At 41.2% G+C, this 22,543-nt stretch overlaps 1 protein-coding gene across 7 annotated transcripts in view; it reads right to left on the bottom strand.

Annotated features, from left to right (window-relative positions):
* arhgap32b (Rho GTPase activating protein 32b) overlaps positions 1 to 22,543 on the bottom strand; it is a 126,403-nt gene that overhangs the window by 16,798 nt on the left and 87,062 nt on the right. For 4 of the 7 annotated variants that reach the window (XM_023153341.3, XM_012923626.3, XM_012923627.3 and 1 more), the window contains exons 7-13: positions 20,904 to 21,041; positions 19,869 to 19,961; positions 19,445 to 19,567; positions 16,143 to 16,220; positions 12,066 to 12,147; positions 9,271 to 9,321; positions 6,712 to 6,786 (exon numbers count right to left, since the gene is read on the bottom strand). In XM_023153341.3, the coding sequence (XP_023009109.2) occupies positions 6,712 to 6,786; positions 9,271 to 9,321; positions 12,066 to 12,147; positions 16,143 to 16,220; positions 19,445 to 19,567; positions 19,869 to 19,961; positions 20,904 to 21,041 (640 nt within the window). Of the gene's footprint in view, positions 1 to 2,600; positions 2,873 to 6,711; positions 6,787 to 9,270; positions 9,322 to 12,065; positions 12,148 to 16,142; positions 16,221 to 19,444; positions 19,568 to 19,868; positions 19,962 to 20,903; positions 21,042 to 22,543 lie in introns of those variants that run through there. The other 3 variants (XM_012923628.3, XM_004567430.3, XM_004567434.4) reach the window with 3 other exon arrangements.

Consider the following 22,543-nt stretch of genomic DNA (forward strand, 5'->3'; position numbering starts at 1 on the left):
AGTTATTACTATGTATGAAACAAAAAAGCACCAATGCTGTATCCTACATTGCCCATGATGCCGCTGGACATTATTTCAATAGATCCTCCCCATGAAGTAAAGTTTGAATTGTGAGCTGCAATTGTAATAATTTCAAAGTAAGGAAACAGCTCAACTCAAACTCAGATGACATCAATATCTGATGACAATTCTGCTACAGGCCTTGCAACGTTGCAGCCACCCCCAGCCCCTCTGGGTTCTTATTTAAGTTTTAAGGCATGATCTACATTAACTTTAAATTCAGGAGAACATGAAAAACTGCACGTAAAGCAACCTTGCCCTCCTTGGAAGTTATATTTCTATGACCTTCTTTGCTGCGATGCCTCTCTTTTGATCACATCTCTGTTCACTCTGATTTGACAAAACCATGCCTGAGATCCAGCGAGCATATGCAACGACTGACAGACACGAAGAAATCATGAGAGTCCATGACTGAATCTTGCTTCCACAACAGCTATGACAAAGCTAAACACAGAAGAGGATGGTTATAATGTCCCAGGGTGACTGACAGGTTTCAGTTACTGCCCTTAACAGACTGTAACTGTGACGAGCTCTTTCCCCAAGAGGCTGTGACAGGCTGGACTAGGCAAAAAAGGAGGCCAAGCATAATTGTAGGAACAATTAGCAACATAATAGCAAACATCAAGCTTCCTTAACGCTCTCAAACCCAAAACAGACCACCTCATTCTTTTTAATTAGCAGGGAGCTTTGCACAGGACACAGATTGGGGGAAGAGTGCAGCTTCAGAGCAATGCTAGAGTGCTACTGCTTCCAGACAGAGCACTGCCCGTCAGCACACTCAAGCCTGAGACATTTAATATAACAACTCTGTATTAATGTTCACTGGATACACAACCATTGACAAGTGTGGATACAGCTCACTGGGGCGTCAGGATGCTATTATTGCGTTAGCTAGGATCCCCGAGAGAGTGGAATGGTGGGGAATTCAGACACTGGCCCCTCCTCTTTAGCACTCCGTGTAGATCATCAGATTCAAACATCTACGTGCTCTGAGAATAAAGTTTCCAGCTGAAATTTGTTTCACAGATGTGCCAAAAATATATTGGTTTACATATTAGTGTATTCGTCTTAAAGTCAAATCTTCACAGGCCACCAAAAGTATCTGTAAACGTCTGCGAATTCCCAAGTTAGCACTGTGCACCAACTCATCAAAGCAGCGCCAGAAAATACAAACACACACACTGCTTTCATTGTGTCTTGAAAAGCTCGTATTATACCAGGAGGAACCGCCAGAAAATTACATTAACTGTATGAAAAAGGGACATTTGTCCACTGAAAGGCAACTACTGCAGAGAAAATGTCTGCATTACTTGTAAAACTAATGCAACATAACAGGAGAAGATGCTGTGCTTCCAGCTATTAACAAATCACATGTTGGTGTTTCTGCATGCCTGTTCACTGTGCACAACAGAGCAATATGTGCCTATTACAAGGCAATGGTGAGTGATAGTGACCCTTTTGGACAGAAGGCCCAAGTGTGCAATGGTATCAGGAGCAAAGTGCCTCATTGTTTCATCTCATGGGGAGGGAAGAGGGAACAGAGGGGTGGATTTAGCTGGGTTCTGTTTGGCCAAGCAATTATTGTTTCAACCCGAAAATAAATAAAATAAATAAGTAAATGCAATGTATTTATTTCCTAACATTCTGTGCAGTTTGTCCTTAATAATAATGTATATAGGCAAACATCTGATATTCTTACATGCTGCTGTATGTTCTGACTGACAGAAAGTGTTTTTATTCTATATTTGCAGGTGGTGATGCAGCCAGAGTTTGTAATATGTGGGCTCAGGGCTGCCCGAGTATTGTACCCAATCTTTTCTAAGACCACTTTTCTTCACTGTTATTTTATTTAATTATTAAATGCTCCGATTTCTTCACACCTTTATAAAACGCTAATTTCAAACGTTTATTTTTCTAATCCTGCTTTAGAATTATACGCACAGTTTCCAGCATTATACAGCTCACTACACCACCACTAAACATGTCAACGATGAAAGTAATAGCACTTTTCCAACAACAGCATAATATCTGAAAGTGTCGGAGCTTTGCAAAACTGAATTTATGACAAAGCTGCATTGGTGTAAACTGCACACGTGTTGCTAATAAAGTGCTCGCTCAGTGAATATTCAAATTCCAGCGATAGAGGACTGAGCTGTCTTTGGTTCTGAGTAATCATCTGCCGCTAAATGTTTAACCAGATAACACGTCGACATCCTATAAACCACATATTTCAAACGCTGACGCAAAGCTTCCCTGAAGTGCAAGTTCAGCGATGTAAGATGACATTACACGAACATTTACTATGTAATTATACGTTACTAGAACCTAACACACTTAACACAATTAAAGAGAGAGGAACTGGAAAAATACGGAGTCATACAGCACAAAATTTCTCCCCTAATTTCTTTAAAACCCAGGATTAGCCTTACGTCATCCAAATCCCTTAATCTATATAAAAAACGAGAGGAAACCCCGAAAGTTTCCGAATAAAGGTTAGCTCCACAATGTGAACTCGAAACAAATCAAACGCATTTCCTTACCTCTGTTCCATATCACTGGACCTGCCTAGAAGCGTTATGACAGTTTTTCCAAAGTCCAAAGTACAACTTGGCTTTTTCTTTCGCTAAAGTCGCACCTGTACAAAACGACGGTGAAAACTCCTCTAAAAGCACCGAGGTCTCGTCAACCAAGACATTAAAAGTTTAAAGTTTAAGGCTGGAGAGCAGTGAAACACCGCAGACTTTATTTTCTCGCTCTGTCAGAGTCCGAATACAGCTGCAGCCTATCGGTTTACGACCACGCCGCTGATGCCTTCAAATGCTCCCGGACACATGGGCTTTCGTAGCTTTCACCGGTTGTTTCGGACAAAAATAACGAATTTTTATTAATTATTAATAATTTTGTTAACTTGGAACAAAAGATTTAAGCTACTTTGATGACTGATTAGACGTCATGTCATGTAGGTGATTGTAGCCACCTGTACTAAAGCCTTAAAGTCAATTTCCCTTAAATACGGCCTTTGAACTGCGCTAAATACCCGATACTTGTAACAGCATTGAAGGCAACACCGGCGTCAAAGCAGGCAAGAGGTGCTTGCACAGTGGAAAATGCTACTTCATACGACACACTCCTAACAAGCAGCATCCCTAGTTTTATTCTTCGTAATATTCAAGACCTTCAAAGGTAATTTTAAAAAAACCCAATAACTCGGTAATTAGTTTTTGTTGTTGTTTTCTTTTTACTGAGGGGGGATTGGGTGCATTTGAGAGACTATGCTGGTACATAAATGGTTGAGCTGAAGCAAATTCCAAAATGACTTCTCGTTCTTACCCCCCCTCTCCCACCAGGATCATTTCAGAGACCTCCCAGCCTGACACAATCAAACCAGACACACAAGACCAACTTGCCCAGTGCCTCTGGCCGACTGACCTCAAAAAGACACTCTAACACTTTAAGTGTGGTTAAAAAAACCTGTAAGTATTTAGCTTAGCCATGACGTTATGTCAACTCTGCCCCCTAAAGACCCCCTGAAAGCATTATCTTGTTATTTCATTAACTAGCTCAGTCCCTCAGCAAACAAACACTCGGAGTCAAAACAAAACTATTATTTAACTAACTGTTGCTAACCCAAGATCACAAGACTCCAGGCAGCCCGATTCACTGCAAGTGACTGCTTTAAGCTGATGCATATTTAATGAATTACAGACACATTTCCTTGGATAATTACAGTACGTTCACTCAAGCCCTGAACTGAAGTATACACTAGTTCTTTGCAATGCATTCCCATTCATTTGTTTTTTCCCCTTATGAACACGCCTGCACACAACAGTTCAGAGGGAAGTTACTCATCTGCTGAGCTTTAAAAAGATACAGTAGCTTCTAATTTCGTGTATCAGATGTTTGAGTTTTTCTGAGCATCTCCAACAAAGTGTCCTCCCCTTTGAAGTTCCCAGTATCAGAAGCTGCCAACACTACCTTACAGTAGGTAGGCATTTACCACTATTTACCACTATTTTATGTTGTTTACCTACTTTAAATCATTCAAATTTAGCAGTGGCATTCTGTATACTCATCAGTGTTACCAGTTTAAAATTACTGGAGGAACTTTTTTCTGTAGAACATTTAGTTTTGCAACCTCTTGCGTACAGAGCAGAGGCCTTTACCACTTTCTTTCTGAACTTCCTACGAGAAGGACCTCTAATAGAAGCCATGGGGCTGAATAAACAAGACACAGTGAGCATGGCGCTTTGACCTTTAGGACAAAACACATGACAGAACACCTACAGAGCAGCAGCCACACATGCAGTGAGATTCAGAAAACGCAGTTCATAGATTTAAAAAAATGAAATTTGTAATACTTTTATGTGGTTTGAGACTGCTTCCACCTTCCTGAGTGCTATTAATATTTACACTGAAATCAATATACAAGGAAGGAAGGAAGGAAGTCTTGGTGTAGTCTTAGTAATAACTGGATGACATGGGGGGTCTTCAGCTAATGCAGCTCACCTGAACCTTCCAGGCTATTAAAAGCTGGCTCAAATGAGCTGTTCAGCTTGTGTCTTCCACTTCCAATGTATGTGTTTTAAAAGGCACTTTAACCACCAAACAGCTTAAAATGGGATGAGAAAGTAAAAATATTTACATTACACATGAAGAACTTTCACTTAATATGTACAACTCAACTGAGACTTTAGCTTATCTGTCTCCTCATAGATCTTGCAGACAGGAAGTAGTAAATTTCTGCCCTGCTATCTTGTACCATATAACAGGATGAGAACTTTGTGCTACACTAAGCATCACACAGCTGGTATTTTGCATGGACATGAATAATCCATTTGACTTCTGGAATGCCAGAAGTACAAGGATGCCAAGTTAACTGGACAGGAGAAGAACACCATGCTGTCTGAAACATAAACACGGTAGTAAATATTAATTCTTACAGTTTGGATACATGCCTCTATGTTTTTTAGTCGCACAGTTATCATGAGAAATGTATTTCTTTAATGAGGCTTGTGTGTGTCAAAATAATGTTGCAGTGCACTGAAGTGTGAAAGAAGTCTAACAAGTAAGGATCTCTATTAGCAAATGTTTTCTGTGTCACTGATGCAATGACCTTCCTTACACGCACAGTCAGTTTACAGCATAACCTGACTTGTTAGTACGTAATCCAAGGCACCACCCATACAAAGGTGCAGTTTACAACAACAGCGTCTCATTGACGCTGCAGATAAACACATTACGCAGACCTTGGACAGTCTCACAGCACCAGGAAATGATCTGAGATCCTTTGGAACAGGAGACAAATCTAACTCTGTCTCACACATTCTCTCCTCATTTCCCTCACATAAGCAGCTGTCTTGGCTCATATATGCTCACAGCTGCCCAAATCACTGGTCCCCAGACATGATGAAGCCTGCACTGAGGAGGGGGATGGGGGGGTGCATCTGGGTCAGTAACTGGTAGGTCTTATGGGTTGTCTGGGGAGAAAAGAAGTCGAACCTTCCTTGTTTATTGAAAGTTCACAACTCTTTTTTTCCCCCTTTACCATGAAGCTAGTACAGTTTGATCCCAGTTTCCACTGCAACACAGGGCGAGCACACGGTATGAGGGATTAATAGCTCCTAGCTTGTATGGTCTTTATTTTAACTGGAACAGCACAGTGTGTTAACAATTTCCATCATTTTACTGGGAAGCGGCAAAGGTTAGTGGTGAACTGCGTTGATCTGGGCAGCGGAGGCATATTTTTCCAATGTTGTGTGGCTCCCTGCAGGAATGTGCTCTTTCAGTCACCATGGAGAGGGAGACAGATTCTTACTGTTGCAGGACAAAGCTTAAAGCTCAATGGATGGGTTTACAGGCCTTCACATTGTGAAAGGATTAAATAAATCAAGGCTGGCTGGGACCTAGCACCACGGTACCCTGCCATGGCCTTACAGCTTTGACCAAACAGACGCACACAAACAGCTGGCCCTCATCCAGACAGGATATTCAGCAACAATGAGTAACCTGGCTCACCCCTAGACTGATTTACATACACCTAAAGAGGCCATGGCAGTGAAAAGAACAGGGGCTGGAGGGGGAAGACTGTTCACTTACCCCCCAAATCTATTTGCCAAACTTAAATATATTAAGCAATGCTATTTTCTTTTACAGACAGATGATACAATGTGACATATTTAAACACACCCATAAAATATCCACATAGTAATAAGGACTTTGGAGCGAAAGAAAGAAGTGTAACAAATTTAAATGGAAACATGACTTATTTGCATTTGACAGATGTTTTCAAAACAAAGATAATAATGTGCCGAGTCAAGTGAAGAAAACTATAAACAAACACTGCAAAAACCTCCACACTTCCACACTATTGTGGCTTTACCGATAATTTACAATCAGATGGTCCACCGTCAGAGTGTGGAGGAAAGACTGTGTTAAAGGTCAAAGAAAAGGTTTAAAAGAGCAACACCAAAAAAGTGCACAAGAAATAACAGCGTGTGTTAACAAGTGTACTGTGACAGGCACACTAGGACTAGTCCTAACAAGGCGACACAGTGCAAACACATCACTCAAAGGAGAAGAGTTAATTTCTGGTTAGCAGGTGGTGGTTGTGCAACACACCAAGGGGGTTTTTGATTGCTTTTTTTGGTCTACCTGAACTTATGCTGTAGTGGTTTAGCGGGTCGGCCACCCATGCACTGTCCTGTATTACACTCTCCATCTCCAAGTCTGCATGCATCCCGATGGACAGATGGGCCAACAGACATTTGGATGGATGGATGGATGATGGAGACATGAGAGAATCAGCAAAGGGAGAGAAGCACTTCAAGTTAGAGAGCAGATCAACTGTGCACTTTGGAAAACTGAGGAAATGACACTTTAAAAGAGCAGGTAACAGAACACATAATTATAGTTGTAGTACTGAATGAAAATGAATACTGAATGAAAAAAACTACATGAATTTTAAAAAGTGAAAGAAGTTCAGTTTAACTTTGAAGTTATAATCCTTAGGATTTTTATGAACTCACATCTTTTTTTAAAATTACATACCTACACATGAGGTAATGGCTTGCAGATGCACACACAAACAGCTATGAACAAGAAGTGGCTTCTTTAATTTCTTTTCAAATTTGCCTGAGAGAAGCATGCATACCCCTCACCACCTTATCACAGTAAAGTGGTCAGGTACAATGTGGCTTGGGTGATGGTCAAGGGCGGGGGGCTGTGGAAACAGTCTTTCCAAGTGCAGCCCCCATGAGGGGCTGGAGGGGAGTCTGGTCAGAATGGAGTTGCCCTCGGTGAGCAATACGTCCTGAATGTCATCGGCAGTTATGGACTGAACAACAGTTCAGAGTGCCCAGCCTACTTGGAGTTGCTGGGTGTGGTGCTGAAGGGTGCTCCAACTGATGTCATTGTCCTACTAAGAGACATCAATGCTCACCTACACAACGACAGTGAGACCTGTAAGGGCAGGATGAATGGCCAGATTGAGTTGAACCCAAGTGGTGTTCAGTTATTGTTGTTATATGTTGCCAACTGATCACTACCCAGTGATGTGATGGAACAGGTGGTGGGAGAGAATGCTAATTAGGTCTGGCGCACCCAAACGTATTGTGAGGGTGTTCTGGGAGTGTCCCAGGAGTGTCCCAGGCTCTTAGCTCAATTTCCACCTCCAGTAGAACTTTGACATCATCCCCGTCATCCCAATGAGCTGGCTGTAGCTCAGGAGGTAGAGCAGGTCATCAGGCTCAGCAGGCTGACTGGAAGGTTGGTGGTTCAATCCCCTGCATGCCAAATATCCTTGGGCAAGATGCTAACCCTAAGTATGTGTTAGTTAGAAAGCACTTAAAAGCATAGAAAAAAGTGCTTGTGTGAATGGGTGAATGTGGCATGTTGTAAAAAGCTATATAAGAATCAATCCATTAATCAGTCAGGCCATAATACATTCATGTTTCACACCCTCATTGTTGAAGGAGGCGCTGCAAAGTGTTCGGATACTGTTGTGCTGTCCTATAAGCAGACTGTAGACAGTGGAGCCATCAACTTGAAGGCAGGCAGAGCAAAATGCGGTTTTTGCAGTAGCTGATCTAAAAACTCTTTTGTAGGAAAAGTTTGGTGAGCCCACTGAACAAGACTTTCCATCTGCCAAAACTGACTCAAGAAAGGCAAAGCAGTGCTCTACTCACAAACTGTGTAGTACAGGGGCAACTCTGCTATCACTCTATAACCTCCTATAACCTCTGGGTGGGTGAGCCCCTGGAGTGTAGAGTCACCCTGTTCCTTAAGACCTTGGGTGTTACAGGGCCGTGTTAGCCGACACGCCACTGCAATATCAGGTGGACATCTTGGGCAGTGCCTGTGGAAGACTGGAGTAGTGATCGTCATCCTTAAGAAGAGGAACTGGGGTGTGTGCTCCAACTACACAAGGATAACACTCCTCAGCCTCCCTAGGAAGCTCTATGCCAGAGCACTAGAGAGGACAGTCCATCTGTTAGCCAAACTTTGGATTCGGGAGGACCAATGTGGTCCGGATCACGGAACTCTGGACCAGGTCTTTATCTAATCAAGGAAATTCAAGTGTGGATGGGAGTTTAGTAAGCCAGTGGAAGTGTAATTTGTAGACTTTGAGAAGAGTCTACAAATTACAACATAGCAACAACACAGGCAGACCCATTCCAGGGTCTGCCCGTCAGCCTGCAGTGAGCTCTGTTGTCAGATGGAGGCAGTGTATAAAGCATGCATTACAACCAGTCTGTGGGCCACTCTTGCTCGTGTTGTTGCTCCATCAACCAGGGGTGCCTTCAGAATGTTTTGATAGGGGTGGGCCACTAAAGGTATTAGGGCGGCACATAAAAAAAAGGAATGAAATGACTGCAGGTCAGCAAAAACAACTTTTGATTAGATGAATAATGGGGTGGTTTTTATTGAACTGGTTCTAGTGATGGAAGATAAATATGACAGCAATTTCTTTTGTTTACTGCCCGCAGAATTTGGGGAGCTAGTTTATGAAACATTGTTAGTGCCAATAAATCAAACAGGACTAAAATCTTAAGGATTATAACTTTACTTATGCTCATCAAATTTGTGATGTACAAAATCATAAAAAAAAAAAAAAAAGTGTAAATGTGAAAATACTTCTATATGTATGTGCGTGTGAACCAGAGAGGGTGGTGTGAGCAGAGAGGCAGGTGGAGTGTGTATACCAACACGCACAGGGGGGAAAGAGACTCCAAGAAGCAGGCGGCAGGCCAGAGCAGGGGGAGGCTGAAGCAGAGGAGTCACAGTCAAATGCAACAAATCAAAACACATGCCAACACTACTGTACATCCATGTGCAATGAGATAGCAACAGCATTAATGATGTACTGAGACAGTGGAGAGCAAACGATGCACATTTTGAAACATGTACAAAGACATTCCACTTTTTAATCTGTGACTTATAATAATACTCCTGAGCCAAGATATTCTCGTTTAGTGTCCTGTAAATACTAGTTGGCCATCTGCACGGTTTCAGGAAACAAAGACTTCAGCTTAGGGCTGTGCGATATGACCAAAATCTCATATTCCGATATAAGACATTTATCGTCCCGACAACCATATGTATCACAAAAATGTTACATTTTCTGTAAATTCTGTGAATCTCAGGCAACTTGACTTGCGTGTTTTCAGCTGGGCGTCGTGTACCTGGAGTCGAGTGGTTTGACCGATGCGTGAAACCATACATTTTTAGACATAAGTTGTAACGACCGCCTTTTTCTTTGTATTTATTACACGGCGTGCTGCGGGGAAAAGCCTGTTCTAACATCTGAGTCTAAGGTTTCTTTTGAGCACCTGACGGCTCTTTTTTGCTTATATTACAAAAATGGTTTTGAAATAATATTAAGATGCTCAAACAGAAAAACATTAAACGCAAATATATAAAATATAACTATTTACAGAGAGACAGGAATAAAAAGGACCCTTAAAGTGGAAGAGGGAGAAGGAGGAGGAAAAAAAAAGAACATTGTTTCTGCCTCATCAGAAAACTACTGATTGCTAGAATGAATGGCTTTGGCCGGACCCTTTGAACTGGGTCAGAGCATCACGTCACCAGGCTGATTGGTTGTCGCGGCGCGACTTGATGCTGGAGTTCAGATTTTTCCAACTCGAGCGGTAGACGCGATAAGCGCGAATGCACAGAATGCACCACACGAACTGCAGCGCGTATTTTACTTTGCGCTTCAAACGCATCAGTTGAGCTACTTGGTTGTGCGAATCAGGCAGAAAAGCGTTTTCGCGACGCAAATCTACTTCTGAAGTTTCGCGCGACCCCCAGTCGCGCTTCATCGTGCTCCTTCATTGACTTTACATGTAAACCTGAAGCTCTGGTCGCGTCTATCGCGTTCAGTGTGAATGCACCGTTAGGTCCTCGATTAGTTTTGACTGGTCCTTCTGTTTGTCATCATTTCAGTTTATTTTGAAAAATCTCAACAGGATCTTCAGCTTTATTGTGAAAGGTTTATGTGGAAAAACAAGCGGACTGCGGAGCCACACGCTGGGTTTCCCGTCATTGTTGCTAACAGCAAATCATAAAAACAGTCGCTTGTCCGTCCGTAGTGTGGTTATTTTAAATTTAAGAGAAAGAGAGAACTTTAAGAAATTAATATAGGCACTACAGTGACCATCAAAACAATATAAAATTTTGCTGTAAACAGTTTATGTTGCGACACCATGAAACAAACGATAGCGTAATATGAACGTTTTCATATCGTCATCTGATATATATCGAACAGCCCTACTTTAGCTCATACACTGAACAGAAACCCAATCATTGAAGAATTAATCAACAATAAGAGGAAAATCTGGTGTCTATATCAAAATCAAGTTCCTGACCACGTGCAGATACTCTGATATCAGAAATAGGGCTCATGCAAAAAACAAAAACAACAAAAAACAGCAACAAGCATTGAGATATTTCTTAAAAGCAAGGGAGTGGGACAGCAGGCACAGTCTAGCCTCGGACTGAACAGAGTGCTGTGTGTGCACTGCAACAAGATCCATTTGGTATTAGTCACAATCTGGAAGGATCAACAACATTATGCTTGATACTTGAGCTGCACATCAGATAACATGGGCATCGAAAAGCTCCAGAAAGCCCACAAGCAATAACCACCCTCTCTACTTTAACTTTATTTTTCTTCAATTTCTTCTTTTGTCTTGTGTCCTCACTTAATAGAGACCCCAGAATGAGGCTTTGGTATGGTTTGGAAAAGCAGCTCCACTTGCCCAACCCAATGCCAGCGGGCTGGCTGTGACGCTGAGTCATAGTGGTTGAATCAATGTTTAAATTTGGAGCATGTGATGTGGATTTATTCAAGACATCTTACAGCAATAGGATCTGAGCAGCTATTTCTGATGACAATGTTTAGCTCAAGCCGCTAAAAACACTGTCGAGTGCTCTCTTTGATTCTGAGAGGGTTTGTGTTATACACTTGTCTTTGACACTCTCTGGAGTGTGCTAAAGAGCTTATCTGTTTGCTCTGGACAGCAATAGATTAGCAGTTATTTGCAGAGGATTTGCATATGGCTGAGTCAATAAATCATGAGTAAAGGCCTCTTTCAGCTGATCATGTGTCAGAATTACAGGCTTCCTTTCACAGTAAAATCATAACCTGCTTATATATTAGACGTCTGTAACAGAGTTCTTATTGTTCCATTTCATTTTAGATTAAAAGTATCAACTATAATATTACCAATAAATATTTTTTCCTCTGCTGTATTGTAAAAGGATCAAATAATGTGAGAATATTCACTAAGGATCTATTGTTTTTAATACCCAAATCATTAAACTGACCCAAAGAGTCTGTTAGACCACTGCATGCACACTAATATATACCCAAAGTCAAATCACTCACCACAGATCGAACTCTTTCCTGAAACCTCAGCGATATCAGTGAGACATTAACCGCCATCAGTGATAATGCCCTTCTAACACATTTCCTGTTAATAGTTTAAGAGGAGAATAAGTACCTGGTTTTGGCACTGAGTTGGTCATGGACTGTGGCACTTTGTCATTTATGAGCTCCACACACTCACTGGGGAAGAAGCCAACCTGGAAAGAGTTACAGCACAGAGAGAGGTGGGAGGAAAGACAATCACATTTTAGAAGACAATAATGGCACCCAAGGGCGTAGAGATGTTAAGGAGTGGTTGCCATATCAGTTATATGATTTATGGCTGATTTTTACCATTTTGTCATCACGTTACATAAATACTTCCCTTCTAAACTGAAGCAAAACTCAGATAAAATCATTACAGTGGGTCATTTAGGTTTGTAGCAGGTTTTACATTTGAATATGATCACATTAACTTTAATTAGCAAAAATAGACATTCAGGTTGCCCAAGGATACAAAAAAAACAAAACAGTGCAAATAATGTTAGCAGGTCAGACTACATGGCAGTCTGGAAAAAGTGGGATTCAAAAGGGTCTGTTTATGACTCAGACACACTCAGATTAAAAACAGGATGGCAAACCGCCTTGTTGGTTGATGACTGCACTGATTTTTTTCTGCATTTGCTGACCAATTGGAAGCAGTTATGGGATTCAACAACGAAGGGTGTTGCATGCTCAGCCTCTGGGTGAATCCTTTCAATCACAAGGCAATTGCACACGTCACCTGGTGGGTGGCACTCTCTCCAAACGATGGCGGCCTAACTCTGACTTTATACATGCAGATAGACTGAGCAAAACTCATCTACACATGTCAGTGTTAAAAAGGAACTAGAACCAGCTGGTTTCCAGCTGGATGCATTCTCACTGTATTCTTACTGAACATAAAAGCGAGGTTGCAGAGCACCTATAGTATCTTGCAATTAAACCAGCATCCTGGAGAAACCACGTCACCATTTCCCCAAAATTTCCCAGGTGTGGGACTAATAAAGGATTATCTTATTCGCAGGAATTTCACTTTCACTTTCAAATGTATTGAGCCCATTCAATCCCAACCAGCAACCTGACAGTGCTATCCCTCAGCCTCCTCGTACGTACACCTAAGGTATCAATTTGAAACTCCTACATCACCTCGTTCAAGTTATCGACAATATCCTCCCATCAGCCTTTTACGGATGGGGGTAAAAGAAAAACAATACAATTGCAAGTTCATTGCACATCAACACTCCATTTGTACATAGTCACTGTGTTCCCAATTGTGACTGTAGTTTACAGAGCTACAAAGCCTGTAAAGAGGAATTAAAAGCCACCCAGTGTCAGAGCAGTGAAGTTTCAAAGACTGAATGCCATGTCGAGAGAAACTGTCATTGAGGATTTTACTGTGGGCCAGCCCAGGTGGACCAGACTGTGGAAACCAGTTAAATGTGCGTCAGAACCCTGATAGCAGAGTTTTGGACATGTTGCAGTAGCCTATGTGGCATAGTGGCACAGTAGCCTATTCTAAATAAGATTCCCTGACGGAAAGGAGAAGGAAGGCTTCAATTCAGTGACAGGATAAAAAAGTAAGACCAACAACCATGAGCTCTGTTTTGTTGCTCTTAAATCTGAAAGAATGCGGACAGTAAGAAACAAAGCTTGAAAGCTAGTTAAAGCACACAACACCCTATGCTGTGACATGCAAACTAACATGCCTCCCTCTCCTCACACTCTCCTGCCTTCCTGCATCACTACCTGGTGTTTGAAATCCTCCAAGGGAGTTTTACTGTTCACTCGACATTTACTCTGCATATCTTTTTTTTTTTGGGGGGGGGGGGGGGGGGGAGAGCTGCTCTTTACCCATTATGGATTTTAACCTAAAGTTTACATTATACAATAAAACACAGGAGTATTAGTGGTACAAACAGGCCACTTCTGGCATCATCAACTGCCCCCTACTGGTGGTGTCATCAGCCATCAGTTCTACCAAGACATCCTAGATTTGAGTTTCACTTTGCTTTTACTGTTAACAAAGTTCAAATGTGACAAACTGAGTGAACCTCTCATTCATATAAAACATCTATAAGTATAGACCAGCCTACATGTGTTCAAGTGTTCAGAAACTCTGTAATCCAGAGGAAGCTAGTTATTTGTAGCTAGTTAAACATAAATGATCAGTAAACATCCTGCTAGGGCTGGACTGTTCACCAACATCACATAACCTTTAAAATATAGGTTCTCAAACTAAATGAGGAACAATTAGTTCCTCATCGCTGTAATCACAATAGGATCTGGTTATGGTCAGGAAGCAAAAACTATACATGTGGGTATGTGGGGATTGTTCCAGATCCTTTCATAGACATAAACTATCACACTGCACCCACTGTTGCCTGGGGTGTTGCATTTATTTGGACAGAGCCAGTCAGGAGAAGCAGCGGGGGTGATAATGTTGGGGGATCTGTCAAAAATAAAGACTTGTCAGGCAGAAGGCCGAGCTCGGCGTAAGGCAACATCTTCCAGCCAATGATGTGACCTATCAAAAACCTGGAAAAGCAACTGCTGTAAAATTAGTATTATAAACTTCCACATCGGGCTTTGGTGTCTTCTTTTAAGCGCATTAATGAAATAATTTCTAGATCATTTTCACTGTTTCACCAGTTAAGCACCACCAATGCAGCCCCCTGTTTGGCTTGAATGCTGGCCTCCTTTACACCTGAACACCCACTTAGCAAATCTTGCCCAGAGTGTTTTGTATACACTTGTCTGGGTAAAAGTTTCATACACACAAACACAGTGGGCATACTGTTCTCCTGTGTTATTGATGACCTTCATTTCAAAATACAACTGCCGATTTAAGTGTTTTCTTAGACTGATAGGATTCATGTTAAATAGTGATTAAGCAAGCTTTTTGACTAACTTCATTAGTATTGTGACTACTTTGACTGACAGGTATTTTAACTTGGGCAGCAACAGCTGATTGGTACCTTACCTCCATTAACTGAACAGGACCTCCGCACTGCTTTTTATAGTGTTTATGCCTCTTACAATATTGCCTGCTCTTTAGTATATATTGTCCAACAGGTTTGTGCTTTCCGTGAGTGAAAACTAAGAAATTTTGAATGTGCCAATGCCCTCTTTATAACGCCAATTAGTTCAGTAGCCAATAAGAGCTAAGTGGATCCATGAAGCTGGAGCCAAATGCTATTAATATGGAAGCAGTTTGTTTAGTTAATGAAGTTTTAATGACATTTGTAGAATGACATAGGCCTTTAACAGTATGAGCATGTGTCCAATAACAGCTATGCTAACAACACCATAGTATGCTCCATTTGATTACTTAGCAAATCAATTCTTTAAATTACTTTATGTGAATATTACCATACAACGTAATTTGAAAATGGAATGCCTAAGTTATTCTTTACATTATATATGCTAAGAATGGCATCACATATATTCTTACATTGCAGCTAAGAGACAGCTAGCTAATTCTGCCACTAGCAAAATTAAGTCTTAGTGTTAATGCTAGTTAGCTAGCTTGCTAACAGCTAATGCATTATACCTACTTGTGTACTAACTTCTGTGTAACATCAAACAGTCTTGATTTCAGGCATCAGTAAATCAATTGCACAAGGTAAATATACATGCTAATACTTGCTTCTTACAGTAACAGCCAACATATCGGGGTTAGCCAACTACACAACATGTATCTAGCATTGGTTGCTTTGTCTCATCAGTCAACTTAGACTCAATATAAACACTCTGACAATGTCCATTGCAGTTTTCTAACAGCTGTGACTGCCAGGTTATACACAGCTCCTTTAACTTCAGTCATGTGCTGTTCATGGTTTTATCTTCTCTTCACGAAACATGCAATATTTTTAGTACCAAGAGAAAATCATGCAGTGTCATGAAAAAAGATAAAACCATGAACAGCACATGACTGACTATATATGCACACAGCGTAGGAATATGAATTAACTCATGTAATCTCCCCCAAAGCTTCACATGAAGGTGGATTTGTATCTCCCTTTGCCTTTCAGCAGACTCTTAAATATTTGAAGTTTACTTTACAAAGAAGCTCCTTGTCCTTGAAAACCTCAAATACAAGTCATATCAAAAGTTTACAGCCAGAGGGAAAGAACGTGCGAGTTTGTTTCAATGTGCTTTGTGAGCAGCGTACCTGAAAACCATGCTTGCCCCTCCACCATGTGGTGTCCTCTTTAGGGGGCATGTCAATCACAGACACGATGTCGCCAACCTGCAGAGAGTAACAAGCTGACATCAATGATTGTTATAACTGAAACGACAATACATCTAAGCTGACTTCCTCTTACAAGTGCATATTTAGTAAGGATTGTTTAGAGCTGAAAAGCTTGTCTTGAAAGACAAAAAAACAAACACCTACTCAGTTTTCATATTTATTTACTGGTAATATCTGGACCGAAGGCATCTTTATTGCTGTTTCAGTTTGTTTTCCTCTTGTATCACCATCTGTGTAACATTAACTGCTACAAAGCCAGTTTAAAAAATAGGTGTAAAGAATTCACTCTCATATTTTGACACAGAGTAAGTGAGAGTGTGCGCTAATACTAGTCATCGACAAAACAAGCATTCATAAGCTGTTAGCTCTATCAGGGTTTTGCCTCAGTAACACAGCATGGGTCTACTAAGAATTTTAAGGTGTAAGTCACTGGACAGTCACTTTTTACTGTTTAGGGAATCAGCATGTAGAAATCTTTATTTCCACAATTTAATACAGCTTTAAAAAAAAGTTTGAAACTCCAGTACAGCTTTTGGAGAGGGAGCAGTCACATGCTGTTGTAATAAAAGTGATTGTGAATGACCATGGCAGACCCAAACATGCTTTGCAGCATACTTTATTTCTCGCACACACGGTTGCTGTAACAGTATACTCAACGGCTGCAGCTCTCCTGCTGCCAGCCGTACGCATAAACACCAAACACAGGACCCAGTGCAATATTTAAGTCGGCGGGGCATGATTGCAGATGCCGTGCAGGTGCGTCCGCCTTCCCTGCACGGCATCGCAGAACACACCCCGCCACCGTGATTTACAGCGGGGAAAATAAGTATTTGACACATCAGCATTTTTATCAGTAAGGGGATTTCCAAGTGGACTATTGACACAACATTTCCACCAGATGTTGCCATCAAGCCAAATATTGAAGTCATACAATCAAATCAGAACATATAAGTATACAAGTTAAACCATAATAAATAAAGTGAAATGACACAGGGAATAAGTATTGAACACACTTTATTCAATACTTTGTAGAAAAGCCTTTGTTGGTGATTACAGCTTCTAGACGCCTCTTGTATGGATAGACCAGTCGTCTGCATTGCTCAGGAGTGATTCTGGCCCATTCTTCCACACAAACGGTCTTTAAATCTTGAAGGTTCCTTGGGCCTCTTTTATGAACTTTAATCTTCAGTTCTCTCCATAGATTTTCTATGGGATTTAGGTCAGGTGATTGACTGGGCCATTCAAGCAACTTGATTTTCTTTCTTTGAAACCACTTCATTGTTTCCTTGGCCTTGTGTTTGGGATCATTGTCTTGCTGAAATGTCCACCCTCTTTTCATTTTTAGCTTCCTGGTAGATGGCAGCAGATTTTTATCCAGAATGTCCCGGTACATCTCTCCATTCATCCTGCCTTCAATAATATGAAGTCTGCCAGTACCCCTTGCTGAAAAGCAGCCCCAAACCATGATGCTTCCACCCCCAAACTTGACTGTTGGTATGGTGTTCTTGGGGTGGTGAGCAGTGCCATTTCTTCTCCAAACATGGTGTGTAGAATGACTGCCAAAAAGTTCAATTTTGCTTTCATCTGACCATACTATAGTCGTCCAATAATCCACAGGCTTCTCCAAATGCTGTTGCGCAAATTTTAACCGAGCCTTGACATGCTTTTTGTTCAGCAATGGAGTCTTGCGTGGTGAGCGTGCATGGATGCCATGGCGGTTCAGTGCATTGCTTATAGTTTTCTTTGAAACAACAGTACCTGCTGATGCAAGGTCTTCCTGAAGTTCTGTCCGAGTGGTTCTTGGCTCTTGGAGAACCCTCCTGATTATTCTTTGGACTCCTCGGACAGGGATCTTGCGTGGAGCACCTGATCGTGGCAGGTTTATGGTGAACTGATGCACTTTCCATTTCCGGATAATGGCCCCCACAGTGCTCACAGGAACATTCAGCATTCTGGAAATGCACCTATAACCATTCCCATCAAAATGCTTTTCAACGATAAGCTTACGAAGATCTTGAGAGAGTTCTTTGCTTTTACCCATCATGAAGTCTTTCCTGTGTGCCTTCTGGGTAATGAGGAGCCTTTATAGGCCATCAATTAGGACTAAAGCAGCTGATATCAATTGGTACTGATAGGGGACAGGATTTCTCTATCAATACTGACAGATTTCAGGTGATCTCCTGGCTTTCTATGTCATTTTGCCCCTTGTTATCTCCATGTATTCAATACTTATTCCCTGTGTCATTTCACTTTATTTATTGTGGTTTAACTTGTATACTTATATGTTCTGATTTGTTTGTATGACGTCAATATTTGGCTTGATGGCAACATCTGGTGGAAATGTTGTGTCAATGGTCCACTTGGAAATCCCCTTACTGATAAAAATGCTGATGTGTCAAATACTTATTTTCCCCGCTGTATCTTACATCATACAAAGTTACACCAGTTAGTCAGAGATAAATGAAAGCAAAGCAACAATAGACTACACTGAGTTACTGAAGCTAATGACACAGAGACAACTCTCTACATATATGTATATTTGTCCTTTAAAGACAACATCCATACATCTTCTGCTTAACTGGGGTGTTGCAGGGGCAGCAGCCTATGCAGGGAAACCCAGACCTCCCTCTCCCCAGCCGTCACCTCCCACCAAGCAATAGAATCTCTCTAATGTCTCCTAGGTCTATCTGTGGCCTCCTCCTGGTAGGCACCTCACACAGAAAGCACCCAGGAGGCATCTTAGTCAGATGCAAGAACCACCTTGTTGCAGTGCTATAAGGAAAACAAGTATTAACCATATTAACCTGCCTAAACACGTTTCATCGCCAACCTTTGGATCATCTCTGTATCAGGGACTTTCTCCTGGCAGCAAGCTAATGAAGCTGAGGCTTGTGTGTGATGCCTCGCCCCATCAGTAACCTAACTGTTCTCCACAGCACTTTGATGGCTCAAGCTTCCTGGAGCTCACTCTTCTGTGTGTGCTAGTGAAGGAGCTGATATTAACAGAATGATTCACAACCATCAGGTTCTGTGGAAGCCATTGCCCAGACTTTTATATGGCAACGGCTACAAGGAGTCACAAGTGAGAGCTGGGTGCAGTGGACAAAAACAGAAAGTACATCATGTTCCCCCATCTCTATTCTCTATAAACGCTCATGTATGTGACATGGTTGAAGCTACAGATCTGTTTCTATTAAAAAGGAAAAAGGCGTGACCGTCACCTCAAAGGACAGCTCGTCTGAGGCCTGGGCTGTGTAGCGCTTTATGACATGAGCAGCAGCAATCGCTGGAACATTGATGGACGATTCTTCGTGAACCAGCAGATGATTCCCCTTATTGTCCACCTGATGAAAACACAAACCCAAAACTTACATGTCAGGTTAACAGAAGCAGCCATCAGCTAACAAATGCTAATATAAGAGTGCACTAAATATGTTTCTATTGGTGCTTCCAGACTGAAAATGTGTAAGGGTACAAAGACAACCTGCAGGGCTTAAGTTACAATTGATAGGAATAAATTAATACCTATGAATGTTTGAAGTCCCTGATAATATTTACTTTATCTATATCAATAAATACTAGATGGTTATGTGTAACTTCAGCAGTCCTTTAGTTAAATTATTCTTTTACAGGAAGTGTATTTACCTCCATCCACGTGAGGGCAGGCCCACAATTGATCTTGTTGTCAGCAATTGCTGAGAGCCGGGAGAGGTAAGCCAACAACATCTGGGAAACTGACTAAACATGGACAAAAACACAGAGAGCAGTTAGTGTCATTACATTTACTTCACAATAGTGCCATTTACTAGTGCAACAATTCATTACAAACACAGTAAATTTCAAAGTCTGCTGCCAAAACAAGTCATTATAGTTAAAGATCCCTTTTAATGGTTTAAAGTCTGCTTGCTTTTGCTATGTGTTCACAAAGGCAGCACATTTTCCAGCTAATGATGAGGTCTGCATAAAAGTACACAAACAACTTGAAATGACTTTAGCTCTGACCTAATGTTACAAGGGATATTTAGCTTTATAGTTTCTGGTACCACAATTCCCCAAATTGAGACATTATAAAACAGTAAAACTTTGATCAGCAGAATGTTTGAGATCAAAGTTCTGTCATGTAAAAACCATGTAAACCACGGCTTCCTACTATCGATATTAATGCCTCATGACAATGAATTCTAAGGGCGATCGTGGCTCAAAGACTTGGCAGTTCGTCTTGTAACCAGAAGGTTGCCGGTTCGAGCCCCGGCTCGGACAGTCTCGGTCGTTGTGTCCTTGGGCAAGACACTTCACCTGCTGCCTACTGGTGTTGGCCAGAGGGGCCGATGGTGCGATATGGCAGCCTCGCTTCTGTCAGCCTGCCCCAGGGCAGCTGTGGGTACAACTGTAGCTGCCTCCACCAGTGTGTGAATGTGAGAGTGAATGAATAGTGGAATTGTAAAGCGCTATATAAATGCAATCCATTATTATTATTATTCTCTGATCTAAGCTTGAGTCTGGCTCAGAATACTGATAAAAGTCTGTAACAGCAAGACTACAAATCACTTTGGGATTTAAGCCATACAGGTTTCCACAAATCTACAGTTTCTGCATACATAATGTAAAAATAATAAGCCTTGAGGGTGTTGATCAAAATAAGGCACTGATTTTGCTCACAGTCCCTGGATGCTCCAATACCTCAGACTGATCAGTCAGACTGTCCAATCGAGGCAGCTCAGGCAGCTGTGAGAAGCGTCGGTCGTAGATGCAGAGGTGCAGGTGTTTGTCCAGGACACGAAAATCCTCATAGCTGCGCTTCACAATCCAACTTCGACCCTTCGTAACAATGCAAGCGTAACCGCCAAAAAGAAGAGAGAACACAAACAGTTGACTGAAGGGATACATATTTCTATTAAATTGGGCTAAGGTTAAATTCAAATGATAAAAAGCAGAGCTTAGCTGTCAGATACAACATAAGCTTGAGAGTAGGAAACATTTTACATGCAATTTGCAACAAATGATAAAGAGTTCTTATATATGTAGCACTTCATTGTTTGTCTTGTTAGAGTTTAAAAGGCCAAGTCTGTACACCGTTTTACAAACGTTCCTCATAAACAGACTGATAAAACATGGAAACAAATTATCTGTTCCTCTAAATCAATGGAAGAGTATCTAAGATTTAAAAAAATGTTTTAAAAAAATCTAAAAAGGGGCTCAAGTCGCCCACAGATTTGTCTACTTTGTATTAAAAAGTATTCACTGATCATCGACACCTTATCCAGCCCTCGCTTGTAGAATAAATAATAGAATAATTTTGTTTCCAAACCACTAAATTAAATCTAACTTAAATAACAACTTAAATAACAGTTGCTCCGTGTATTGGCTATTTCTGTTTTAAACAACAAGAAACCTCAAAAACCCTCAGAGAAACTAGTGTTCAAAAAAAGTCTTCTGCTTTGATCTGGCCTAGAAAAACTGTCTTTGAGGCAAGGACTTGCACGAGTGGGACTGCAGTGCAACACTCAGCCCACTGATTCCAGCGCTGTTTTAAAGAGCTGGCTGGGAGAGATGCCACTGGGAGAGCTCTGTTGGCTTGGGGAACTCGATGCTTCCCTGTCCCACTTACAAATGCTTCTCCAAGTTAACCCACCTATCTGGGTTTGTGGAACTGAAACTGGGGTTAGGGTTAGTGTAGATTTAGCAGTAATTCCAATGACTTTAAGTAGTTACAATTTCCAAGTGCCCCGCCACATACTTGTGTGCCATTGCCATGGTGCTGCAAATTGAAGATAATCTGTACATTTGAATGCATGAAACTGGAATAAAAATGTGTCACAAGGCAAAGCTTATGAGCATCTGGTTTGCACGTCTGTTTGTTTGCTGTACTTCATATCTCTGGTTGAATCCAGCTGTGTAAAGATTTGTAAATTTTCAATTAATTTTAAATAAAATCAGTGCTTTTCTTAAATTTAGCCAATTAGCTTTGAAATTTAGATTTTTCAGTCAAAGTAAAAAAATAAAAATACTCCATAAAAAATGCAACAACCCGTTTCTAGTTCTTTCTGAAAATGAGTCGAAGGATTTAAACTGTGAAGCCTTCCTTCCCACATTCTTCAAATCACTCTCCCAGCTGTGGCATTCATCCACAGCTCTTTTCATTTCCTACATAACTTTGATTTCTTTCAGATAACAGCTTAGGCATTTCAGAAATGACCTGTTGAGAGGGAGAAGTCTGCTGATATCTCAACAGGTGCTATTCAACATTTGAGGTGTATGTGTTCGGCTAAACAGGAGCCTATGTGGTTTGTGCATCGTTATACAAATTATAAGACACACTT

The sequence above is a fragment of the Maylandia zebra genome, linkage group LG10 (genome assembly GCF_041146795.1).
Source record: "Maylandia zebra isolate NMK-2024a linkage group LG10, Mzebra_GT3a, whole genome shotgun sequence".
In the NCBI taxonomy this organism is placed as follows: domain Eukaryota; kingdom Metazoa; phylum Chordata; class Actinopteri; order Cichliformes; family Cichlidae; genus Maylandia; species Maylandia zebra.